Consider the following 11,793-nt stretch of genomic DNA (forward strand, 5'->3'; position numbering starts at 1 on the left):
ATTCCACCTGAAATTTGTCAGTATAGGTCCACGTCTTCATATAGCCCCCATAGAAGGGTACCTCCCGATATTCGGTATTTTGAAAGTTGTATCCTCAATATCACACCGAAATGACTGAAAAGTGGTATTTAGTTTTCGTTGGGGGTATAAAACATTCCACCTGAAATTTGTCGGCATAGGTCCACGTCTTCATATAGCCCCCATAGAAAAGTACTTCCCGATTTTCGGTATTTTGAAGGTTTTGGCCTCAATATCCCACCGAAATGACTGAATATTGGTATTTAGTCATCGTTGGGTGTATAAAACATTCCACCTGAAATTTGTCGGCATAGATCGACGTCTTCATATATCCCCAATAGAAAGGTACTTTCCGATTTTCGGTATTTTGAAGGTTGTGGCCTCAATATTCCACCGAAATGACTGAAATTTGGTATTAAGTCTTCCTTGGGGGTAAAAAACCTTCCACCTAAAATTTTTCGGTTTAGGTTCAAGCCTTCATATAGCCCCCAAAGAACAATACCTCCCGATTTTCGGTATTTTGAAGGTTGTGGCTGTATTTATACATTTCTCTATTTTATTGACTTGTCTGAACAGAATTTTAAACAGAAAAATTGTACACACAAACATTTTTGCACCTATTATTATATTTGTTGCATACGAAAATATGTAAAAAGCATAAATTTTGCGTATGCAAAAATTTATGCATTTTGCATATGCCATATGTTTCGATTGCAATGTAATCAGAAGCTAAAAATATGCCAGTCCCAAAATTTGACATGATTCGGACCAAAAATAGGGGTTGCATAAAATTCCGCTGTCTAGTACCCAAACAAATAAAAGTGAGATATGCTACAAAATGTTGCAAACATATATTTGTTTGGTCACAAACAAATTATGTTTGGATCCAAAGAAATATTTGTTTGCAATCAGTCCCATACAAATATTTGTTTGGATCCAAACCTATTTCTAACATACATATATTTTTGTCCATTTCCAAATGAGCGATTCATCCTCAGTTTTATATTCTTGTATAAATTTTTCCAAAATATATGCTGAAAACAATTCGGTTTGATATAATTTGGTGTCTATTAACAATACTCGTCCGTCTATGAAGGTCTAACTATCAAATCTTATTTTTTTTTTCAATTAGGAGAACTGTCATTACCATGGCAACCCTACAAAACAACAATCACAAATGCACGCCTAAGATACGAGTGGCACTGAGCGCGTGGCTTAAACTGAATGAAGCTTTAAATCGCAGCAGTGTGTCGCGAACATAATGTGGTGTGCCTGTGCGATCGCACTCGAATACGATACGTCAATTGGGGATTTTAGTTCGTGTGCGGTGGAGCATTCTCCACACATTGTCAAGTGTCTGTCTGTCTGCCTTGTGGTGGGGCGGGGAGTAAAACGAAGTTGTTTGTTGTGGTGCATTTGTTGATCACCAAATAAAATTATGGTCGTCTCATGAAGACATGATCATTACTTAGAAGAGCGTGTTCAAGTAAAGACGTTCGTTGTTTTAACGACCGTGTGACAACAAATGATTCTTTCATTCTCCCATAGACGGAATATAAACAAAACCAAACCAAAAAACTTTGCTAAAATAAAAAGAAAACAAAACCAAAGTGTTAAACTTTAATTTAACAATAAATCCGTTTTATATTTGAAATATATAAAGAAAAGTGATTGTTTTACAGTATTAAAGACGTGCCAAAACTATACCATATCACATTTAAAACGAAAATAGTTAACACCACTGAAAATACTCTTTAAAGAGTTGTGCCAAAATCGTGTTGTTTTGTTTGTTTTTGATTTATTTGTTAATAAAATATAGTGAATGAATTTCACCGCCAGAATGCCACCCAATCACCAATTCATGTTAAATTCACTACCCATGGAGCCGGTATCGCGCACCTATCAATATCGCAAGATAATGAAACCAATGCTGGAGCGTAAACGTCGTGCTCGGATTAACAAGTGTCTGGATGAGTTAAAGGATTTAATGACTGGAACATTGCAAGCTGTAAGTATAAAAATGACAATGCATTAAGGAAGCAATGAAGGAACTTATGACATATTTCTTTAAGAGGATTCGAATTCAGTAACGTTTCTAATGAATTTGTCTTGTAATCGTTTTAGTGACACATACCATTAAGTATGGTTGGGATTTTATAGTAAGGGACATTTAAGATGAGAATTATTTTAAATGGAAGTAATGTTGGTTCTATTTAAATTTCTAAGGTTTTTTGGGCAAAGACTAGTTAGAATATTGTTTGAAATATAAATATACGTAAATAGAATTTCCGGCGGCAAAAATACGTAATTTCTATGATATGGAATTTTAACTGAGATTAAATTAACAAGGGTATTTCAGGATATATGCCTATTTTAATCGAACACTAATTTTATTGAATTATGACAGTAATAAATATTTTAATTCAAATGGAATAAATAGCTTTCTTTCTTCTATGAAAGTATTAAGGTCCTTCGCGACATCAAAGCTTATTTATTAGAGGACGATCTGATAAAATTTGTTTACCCACTAAGAACTCTTCCAAATACGTTAAATCGGTAATTGCAGATTGAGAATCTTCAGTAGGAAAACGTAGAAACCCCCTTCAAAATAATTCTCATCCCTACGAAAACATAGGCATATATTTACAGTTTTCCGAATTTAACTTTTGTACCCGCAATACCTAGTTACCGCAATTTCGGTTTTAAATACTGAAAATCACCCGGTTCATCCTATGTGGGCAATGTCTAAAAGTGGACGTATACCGACAAACTCTGATGAAAAACGATTTACCCCTTGTGAAGACTAAGTACCCAACTTCAGTTAGTTTGGTTGGTTGTTGTTAAAACCTTCAAAATGCGAACATTTGTGGTGCCGTTCTGTAGTGGTTATAGGAGGGGAACTAAAATGGTTTCTGGCCTAAAAATGCAAATGTGAATATTTACCATCAAAAATGGTTTTATTGTATTCTTAAGTAATCTCCAGCATAATTTATACACCTTTTCATGCGCTCAAACAACCAATTGTTGAAACACTTTTTTCACTACGATTGAGACACCTGAAAAACATGGTTATTGAACGCTTTTACAGCATCTTCTGGCTCATGCGCATAGTTTCCTAATTCGTCACCTCGATCCACCTAATAAACAACTTTGGATGCACCGCGACTTTATTTTTTCGAAACTTCTTGCACCGATCAACACTGGTTCAAATGAGTAAAATCCCATTTTTGCCGCCAGGTGTTCATGCAATATCATAACGGTACATAACATGGGATCTTGCATTATACGTTCACGCTCGGCTTAATTTTTTCTAGCACAACGACCGTTTTTGGACGACCCTCACAAACTTCATTTTTTGGCGAGTTTCGGCCAAGATTAAATTCACTAAACCTATTTCTCATGGAGCTATGAACATACAACAGACATACAAAGATTTAATTCGATCGATATCCATTTGCCGTAATTATCCAAGTCGAAAATTGTGAAAAATGATCGGACGAAAATGTTCACAATAAATTCCATTTTTTTTGCAAAGTGATTTTTTCAAGTCCCTGTAAGCAACGCAGCACATGTCAAACTTTCCTGTGTACGTTTAGGCTAAAAACTGTCAAAATTTCCAAAAAAAAAAGTTGTAGATGGCGTCTGGCAACACTGCTTAGGCCAGAAACTTTTTAGTTTCCCTGGTATCAAAACATGGATCGATATAACCCTTTTTCAATAGCAAACATCCTAGGTTTATACACCTGTACACTGTTTTCAAAAGGCGGACGGACAAACAGACGGTCGTGGCTATACTGACTTTTTGGAGTCCCCAACGAATATTTTGATGTGTTACACGGAATGACAATATTAATATATTACCTTCCATTTTTTTGGAATATTGACAACCAGAAATAGGTCATGTTCGCCAAATCGGGCACAGTATTATGATCATGGTGTATTTAAGAAGTATAAAGCCGATATCATTCCATTTCAGACATGATTCGTGTTAAAGCAAAGTTAATTAACACCAGTAATATCTCCACCAACATTCAAACCAAGCCAGGGTCGTACCCAGGATATTATTTCATTTATTTAAGCAAAGTCTAAAAAAGTCTGCATAATTAACCAAACTTACATTTAGATCGAAGATTGACTATATCGGTTTATCCGGTCTGGTCCTCCTTCAATAAAAGTTTGAAATGTACTGTTTATATCTGATTTAATGGTTGTTTTAGAGTCAAAATTTTACCCCCGGTAGTCCTTCTTTTCCTGATCAAAACGACATGCTTTTCGCGAGGATGTCCATCCTGAAAAATGTCCCGAATGCGTTAAAAACCCGTAGTTTGCGAGATAATGACTCGAAGTTACAAAAATACTATATCGACGAACCAAAATTTTGTTCTTCTTTTTATACAAATTAGGGAAATAGGGTTTTAGTTGCGTAGCCGAAATTTGATCTGTGCGTGAATTTCTTAGGTACCATTCTTGTGAAATTCCTCCACAAAAGTAAAAATTCACATTTTAACCGTATATGTTGCTTAGGGTCCTTATTGCAACGGTTAAAATTTTTAGATGGAAGCGTATACTCTAGACATAACAGGTCCGAAAGTTAAAAAAAAAACAAGTAAGAGAGGGTCGACCATGTAATACCCTACTCCACTACACCTGGGCACTATTTTCCAAGGAATTTCTTTCATATGATTGCGACATATTTTAGCCGTCTGACCATACCTACATAAGTTTATATACATGGTAACAGACAAGAGATATAGAACATACATACATACATACATACATACATACATACATACATACATACATACATACATTAATGTGCCGTCAGTACTGGAAACGTGCCACTGGGGCCTCAAAGTTTCCATGGGCCCTTTATATAGCTAGTATGAAAATATGACCTGATTTTTAAAATTTTTTGTAGGATTACTTGTTTAGCCACTACAAAGAACTGGTAAACTGTTTTCATCAATTCGACAAACTTTGAGGCCCCAGTGGCACGTGTTAACATATTCCGATTGAGCTCAAACTTTGGCAATCTTAATTTTTAACAAAACTAAACATTTTAGGAAGTTGCCGCATAAAAAAATCCGACATCGATTTTTCACCTAATACATATACATAATTACTTTCTGAGTCGATTTATGCATGTCCTTCCGTCCGTCTGTCCATGTATTTTTGTTCGCAAAGTACAGGTCGTATTTTTTGTCCGATTCAGCTGAAAATTGGGTAATATAATTTTTTTTTAGCCATAGGACGAACGCTATTGCTTTTGGTGAAAATCGATTCAGATTTGGATATAGCTCTCATATATACTTTCGGCCGATTTGACATATTTCCTGCACCTAACACGCTACATACGTCCGATTTTAATGAAATGTGGAATGTGTGATTGAATTCGGTCTAAAAATAAATATGCTAAATTACATCGAAATCGGTTCAGATTTGGATATAGCTCCCGTATATACTTTCGGCCGATTTGACGTATCTGCTGCACCCGACACGGTGGTGGCCAATACATTTGCAACAAAATTGAATGATTTAGAAAATTTTCTGTAAAATATTTTTTGAAAGACAAACTAGGTTTTTTTCCAATTATTTATAGTTCAATGCTCCAAGTATATGAACATAAAAAGTTTTGACACGATATCCAACAAGAATTATGAAAAAAATTTAAAACACATAAAACGCCTTAAAATTTAATGGTCAAAACATATGCAACTGAGCCAAATCGGATGCAAAAATCTTCAATATTATGTAAACTAACATTTTTAATATGATTCAAATTATTATTATTTTTTGTTTCATGAAGTTTAAAAGTGAGTAAAATTTTAGAACTGATATCGGTCATACGTTCTTCATCGGGGGAGTGGCGGGTCTATGGGACGGACATGAACGTGGGTGCAAGAGTCAGAAACGTAGGAAATAATGAAATTGTCCTGATATTAAAGTTTCGGATTTAATAAAATTCAGAGTCCAGAGTGCAGTTATATCGTTTATTAGCAAAAGTCAGAAGTCTGGGTCTCGAGAAACATATGAGCGTAGGGATCGGACCCGTATCAGAGTGAGTAGTACTGATCAATTGACGTCTTAACGGGGGATATCATTGGAAATTCGGGATTCTGTAAAGGCAAAAAGTTTTAGAAAGCCCGTCAGATGACAATTTACCGCCCACATTTTGTGTATAGACATTTCCGGGAAAAGCAAAGGCTTCCCAAAAAAGAAAAGGTTTCAACACATTTAGTGCTAACTAGAATACATAAAGTATACCTCATAATTTATAAAAAAAATACGTTTATTATGGAATTACATGTCAAAAAGCATTATTTATTGTTCAAAAAACAGGATTACTATATAAAATTCATTCAGAAGACTATAAAACACGGTAGTTATAATATAATGTTAATGGACTAAATGTGATGCAAACCTTTTCTTTTTTATACCCTCCACCATAGTATGGAGGGTATATTAAGTTTGTTTTTCCGTTTGCAACGCATTGAAATACTCATTTGCGACCCTATAAAGTATATATATTCTTGATCAGGGTAAAATTCTGAGTCGATCTGTACACGTCCGTCCGTCCGTCCGTCTGTGGTAATCACTCTAGCATCCACAAAAATGGAGATAGGACGCTGAAATTTTGGGAAAATGCGTATTTTGTTTGCAGGCAGGTCTAGTTCGATGATGGGCTATATCGGTCCACGTTTTGGTATAGCCCCCATATAACGGTACCCCCCGATTTACGGTTCTTTGACGTTTTTAGCTACATTTTCAGACGGATTTCGCTATAATTTGACATTTAGGGTTCTTAAGTGCCAACAAACTTATGTAGCAAAACTTGTGGACATAGGTCCACGTTTTGCTATAGCCCCCATATAACGGTACCCCCCGATTTACGGTATTTTGACGTATTTAGCTACATTTTCAGACTGATGTAGCTATAATTTGGCATTTAGGGTTCTTAGGTGTCAATGAACTTATATAACAAAAGTTGTGGACATAGTTCCACGTTTTGGTATAGCCCCCATATAACGGTAACCCCCGATTTACGGTATTTTGAAGTTTTTAGCTACATTTTCAGACCGATTTAGCTATAATTTGACATTTAGGGTTCTTAAGTGCCAATAAACTTATATAAGAAAACTTGTGGACATAGGTCCACGTTTTGGTGTAGCCCCCATATAACGGTACCCCCGATTTACGGTATTTTGAAGTTTTTAGCTACATTTTCAAACCAATTTAGCTATAATTTGACATTTAGGGTTCCTAAGTGTCAATTAACTTATATAACAAAAGTTGTGGACATATGTCCACGTTTTGGTATAGCTCCCATATAACGGTACCCCCGATTTACGGTATTTAGACGTTTTAGCTACATTTTCAGACCGATTTAGCTATGATTTGACATTTAGGGCTCTTAAATGTTAATAAACTTATATAACAAAACTTGTGGACGTAGGTCCACCTTTTGGTATAGCCCCCATATAACGGTGCCCCTCGATTTACGGTATTTTGACGTTTTTAGCTACATTTTCAGACCGATTTAGCTGTAAATTGACATTTAGGGTTCTTAAATGTCAATAAACTTATACAACTAGTGGACATAGGTCCATGTTTTGGAATAGCCCCCATATAACATTACCGCCTGATTTCAGGTATTTTGAAGTTTTAAGTCACATTTCTAGACCGAATTAGCTATAATTTGATATTTAGGGTTCTTAGTGACCAAAAAACTTATATTCGAAAAAAATTAAGAACATAGGTCCATGTTTTGGTATAGCCCCATATAACGGTATCTCCCGATTTTCGGTATTTTGAGAATTTTACCTACAAGTTTTAACCGAATTATCTGTAATTTGAACATTTGAAATTCCTAGTGGTCACCACACCTCTCCACCAAAAATTGTCGAGAAAGGTCGATGTATTGATAAAGCCCCCATATAACGGTACCTCCCATTTTCTAGCCCACCAAAAATTGTCAACATACATAGTTAGATATAGGCACCATAAAAAAGGGCCTCCCGAATGAAGTATTTTATGTACATTATCTGACATTTTAACGTACCCACTTATAATTGGGGACAGGAATGAAAACAAATTATTCCATTTTAGTTCAGAATATTTTATGGTGGAGGGTATGAAAAGTTCGGCCCGGCCGAACTTAACGCTTTTTTACTTGTTTCTTTTAAAAATGTATGCTGGAAACGTCAAAAACGTCTTTTGTAACGTGTACTGTTCATAGTACATTCCGAGAAACAATCCTTACTAAATAATTGGTTTTTATAGTACTTTTTGGTAGTCGTAACTACTTACAAAACCCCTACTAACACATTTTTTAAACAAGGGCATGTCGCACTGAATTACTAGTTATTTTACGACCAATACAACAACAAGTTATTCTGTAACCAATGGAAGTTGCAAAATAAGCAATAAGTTAAGAAAAAATATTTCCCATTTTTAGGACAGTTGAGGTGGAATTTGTTTTCAATTTCAACACATTTCATATTTGTTTTATTTCGCTTTTTGATAAAAAGTACCCTGCCGAAGGTGAGCGTTGAATACACAACCCTCTGATCATAACGTAGTAAGGAGTAATATAAATAGTTATTTTTGTTTACATTACTTTGTAATGGGTTACATAATGGCTAATGGAACCGTTTTTTTGCTGGGTTTAGCTACACTACTTCTGTTATTGTAATCTTCGTACAGTCATAAATTGAGGGAATTTGTATTTTACTTGTTATACCCTCAGCATCTATACATATATGTACATATATACATTTTGATGCGATCGAACTGTGCCTCGTGTGTTTGAACGAGATTTGTTTCAGACAATTTTGGAGTCGATTTAGCAATGTCCGCCAGTCTGTCTGTCTGGAACACGTGATAACTCTCGAACACATCCGCCGAATCGGTCTATAATTTGGCATTCGGAATATTTTGCCTAAAATTGGTTTAATTTCGATGAATGGTCACATCGGTCGACTGCTACTGCTACATCCCCCTCAAAAGTGGAAAAAAATTCACTAAAATGGTACGCACGATTATCTTGAACGGTGCAACCGATTTGGTCCAAACTTTAAATCCACATTTAGTTTGACTTCGAAAGTGGTCCACAAATGTTCAAAATTTTTTTTAAGTGCATATAACGAGGGGTTTTATCGAAGGCTGAGGTTAAAACTTTAAGTAAATGAGAGACGATGGAAGAGTGCTTCAGTGTTTTATTTGTATTACTTCGTAAGCATAAGATTCAGACAGTATGGAGATTAGCTGATGTTGTGGTATACATATGTTGGTAAAATTTGGGAACAGCTTCGATTGGAATCGCTTCGAATTGGTCGGTAGCAAATAGGCGGTAATCGGTAGCAATAGGGTATCGGACGGCTCGGTGTTATTAGGATTGCTATCGGCTCGGTAGTCTTCGGGTGTTGGGTTCGGCTCGGTAGGCTTTGGCTGTGGAGTTCGGTTCGTTATTCTTCGACTGTGGAGTTCGGCTCGGTGATCTTCGGGTGTTGGGTTCGGTTCGGTAGTCTCAGGCTGTGGAGTTCGGTTCGGTAGTCTTCGGCTGTGGAGTTCGGCTCGGTAGACTTCGGGTGTTGGGTTCGGTTCGTTCGTGTTCCAATTGCTGCTCTGTAAAGAAAAGAGACAGGTATAGTTATACAACAGAGCGAACGAATCGTCAGGATGGAACGAATCGACAGGAGCGAACGAATCGGCAGGATCGAACGTAACGCAAGGTCGATGGCTGATGTAGTCTTCGGTTGAATCGAATAGGACTGCGGACAATGCCACACGTCTTCTTGTTCACGTCGGTTAACGCCAGCACTCGACAAATTCAGCGATGAAAACTAAACATCTTATCCATCTGGATTTACAGAATGAATGAGCATTATTTTTAAGGCGAGTCAACAAGGAAATACACTGAAGTTTAATTAATTTATGAATAGAGTTGTAATTATGCATGAAGTTGGGATTATGCTAATACGGTAGTTTTGTATTGATACTGGATGTAATATCAGAGAGGCGGTTTTGCAATATAGCGGTCACGTTACATGCAGTCTGTTCCAAGATGATTTGGAAGTTAATACCGATACTATGACCCTGTTGATAGCAATATTAATACACAATTTTTGGGGAAAGGGATTTTAGTTAGTTAGCCGGTATTCAATTCTATTTTTTTAGTTAGCCGGTATTCAATTCTATATTGTCAATAGATGAACATTTCAATTCACACAGGCTGAGGGTATATCTCAGTGGGCAAAGCCGTATGATACTTTCTAACTTCTTTTAAATTATTTTGATCGCATTAATCCAAAGTACAGAAATATTCTTGTTTTCTATACCTTAAACTTAAAAAGGCTAATTTTATTTTAACTCTTTTGTTTTTCGTAAAAATATACAAATTGTTTTCCTATTTATTAACTATTATCTAATATTTATATATTTTGGTCTCTTTCAGGATGGTGAAAATGTATCCAAACTAGAAAAGGCCGACATTCTCGAACTCACCGTACGCCATTTACAACGTTTGCGTGAAAAGAACGCCCTCTATGTGCGACGTAATGATACGTTAAACATGGAAAAATTTTGGGCTGGATTTCAACACTGTGCCGCCGAAGTAGCTCAATATCTTAACAAATTTGATCATCAACTTGGTGGTGATTTAATACAACACATTACAAGTTATGCACCAAATATAAATGCTATTGCCGCAAATGCTATGCAACCAAATGTAGCAACACGTCTACCCTCATCTGCCTATTTGGCTAATCGAATAACAGCAAATTACCAAAGATTACCGCTTAGTAAGAAACCAGCAATCCCTAATATTTCACCGGTAATTACCAGTAATTCACCCACAATTATCGATAACAAAGTGGTCAGAGAATTTCGCGATGTGCAGCAATATACAATGGAAGATATGGTGAAAAGGGAATTTATGGAAGATCACGACAGATCTGTTTGGAGACCATGGTGATGGGTAACACATTGTAGGGGTGGGCAAATTGGGAATTAATTTAAGCATATTGTAGTTTATAGTTCTGAATTATTACAGTATCTTGTGGAAAAAATTCTATGAGAATTTCATATATTGTTTATTATGATTTTATGGCCAAATATATTTTATTAAAACAAATTGTATAAATCAATAAAATAATGTATTGAGAAATTTGTTTCAAAAATCCAAACTTTGCTGTATTCCTCTATAACCAAAATAATAACGAAAAGAAAAACTGCTACATATATTTAACAATGCTAAGGACTAAAGCTTTAATTAATTTTATGATTACAAAATAATTTATGTTATATAACTACAAAGTAGTGCTACTCTTCCATATAAATTTAGTACTCACCTTTTATAAAACAAGACATTCATAAATAAAACTATATTTTTATAATTATAATTTATTTTTTATTACTTATTATTTTAATTTCTTTAAGATAAATTTGTATTTTTGTAACTCATTTAATGTTTCTTCAATATAATATTTTATTCACTTGCAAAAACCAAAAAAAAGTATACAATTATTTTATATATTTAAAAAATAAAATTTTTGCAAAATAAAATTTATAAAAAATCTTGTTTTTTCTTGCATGTTATTTTATTATTAAATTTTAAGTTTCTTTCTTTATTTTCACAAAATGTTGTATATTTAAATATTTATTTTTATTATATTGTTTTTCTTTCTTTATTTTTATAACGGACCTAACAATGCTTAAATTATGAGTTTGAAAAAAGTAGTTTTTAAAGTTTATAGAAAAAATGTTGTATAACATAAA

At 34.9% G+C, this 11,793-nt stretch overlaps 1 protein-coding gene across 1 annotated transcript; it reads left to right on the forward strand.

Annotated features, from left to right (window-relative positions):
* Window positions 1-1,477: 1,477 nt before the first annotated feature.
* Window positions 1,478-11,591, forward strand: LOC141398571 (enhancer of split mgamma protein-like). Its single transcript, XM_073975954.1, has 2 exons — window positions 1,478-2,026; window positions 10,472-11,591. The coding sequence occupies exons 1-2, from the start codon at window positions 1,841-1,843 to the stop codon at window positions 10,988-10,990; spliced, it is 705 nt and encodes a 234-aa protein (XP_073832055.1). The 5' UTR covers window positions 1,478-1,840; the 3' UTR covers window positions 10,991-11,591.
* Window positions 11,592-11,793: the final 202 nt, after the last annotated feature.

The sequence above is a fragment of the Musca autumnalis genome, unplaced genomic scaffold, assembly GCF_047663935.1.
Source record: "Musca autumnalis isolate F117 unplaced genomic scaffold, ASM4766393v1 scaffold_3, whole genome shotgun sequence".
Lineage (NCBI taxonomy): Eukaryota > Metazoa > Arthropoda > Insecta > Diptera > Muscidae > Musca > Musca autumnalis.

Coding starts and splice junctions, on each gene's coding strand:
- LOC141398571 (XM_073975954.1), top strand. CDS start 1,841: ATGAATTTCACCGCCAGAATGCCACCCAATCACCAATTCATGTTAAAT. Junction 2,027..10,471: donor TGACTGGAACATTGCAAGCT/GTAAGTATAAAA, acceptor GGTCTCTTTCAG/GATGGTGAAAATGTATCCAA.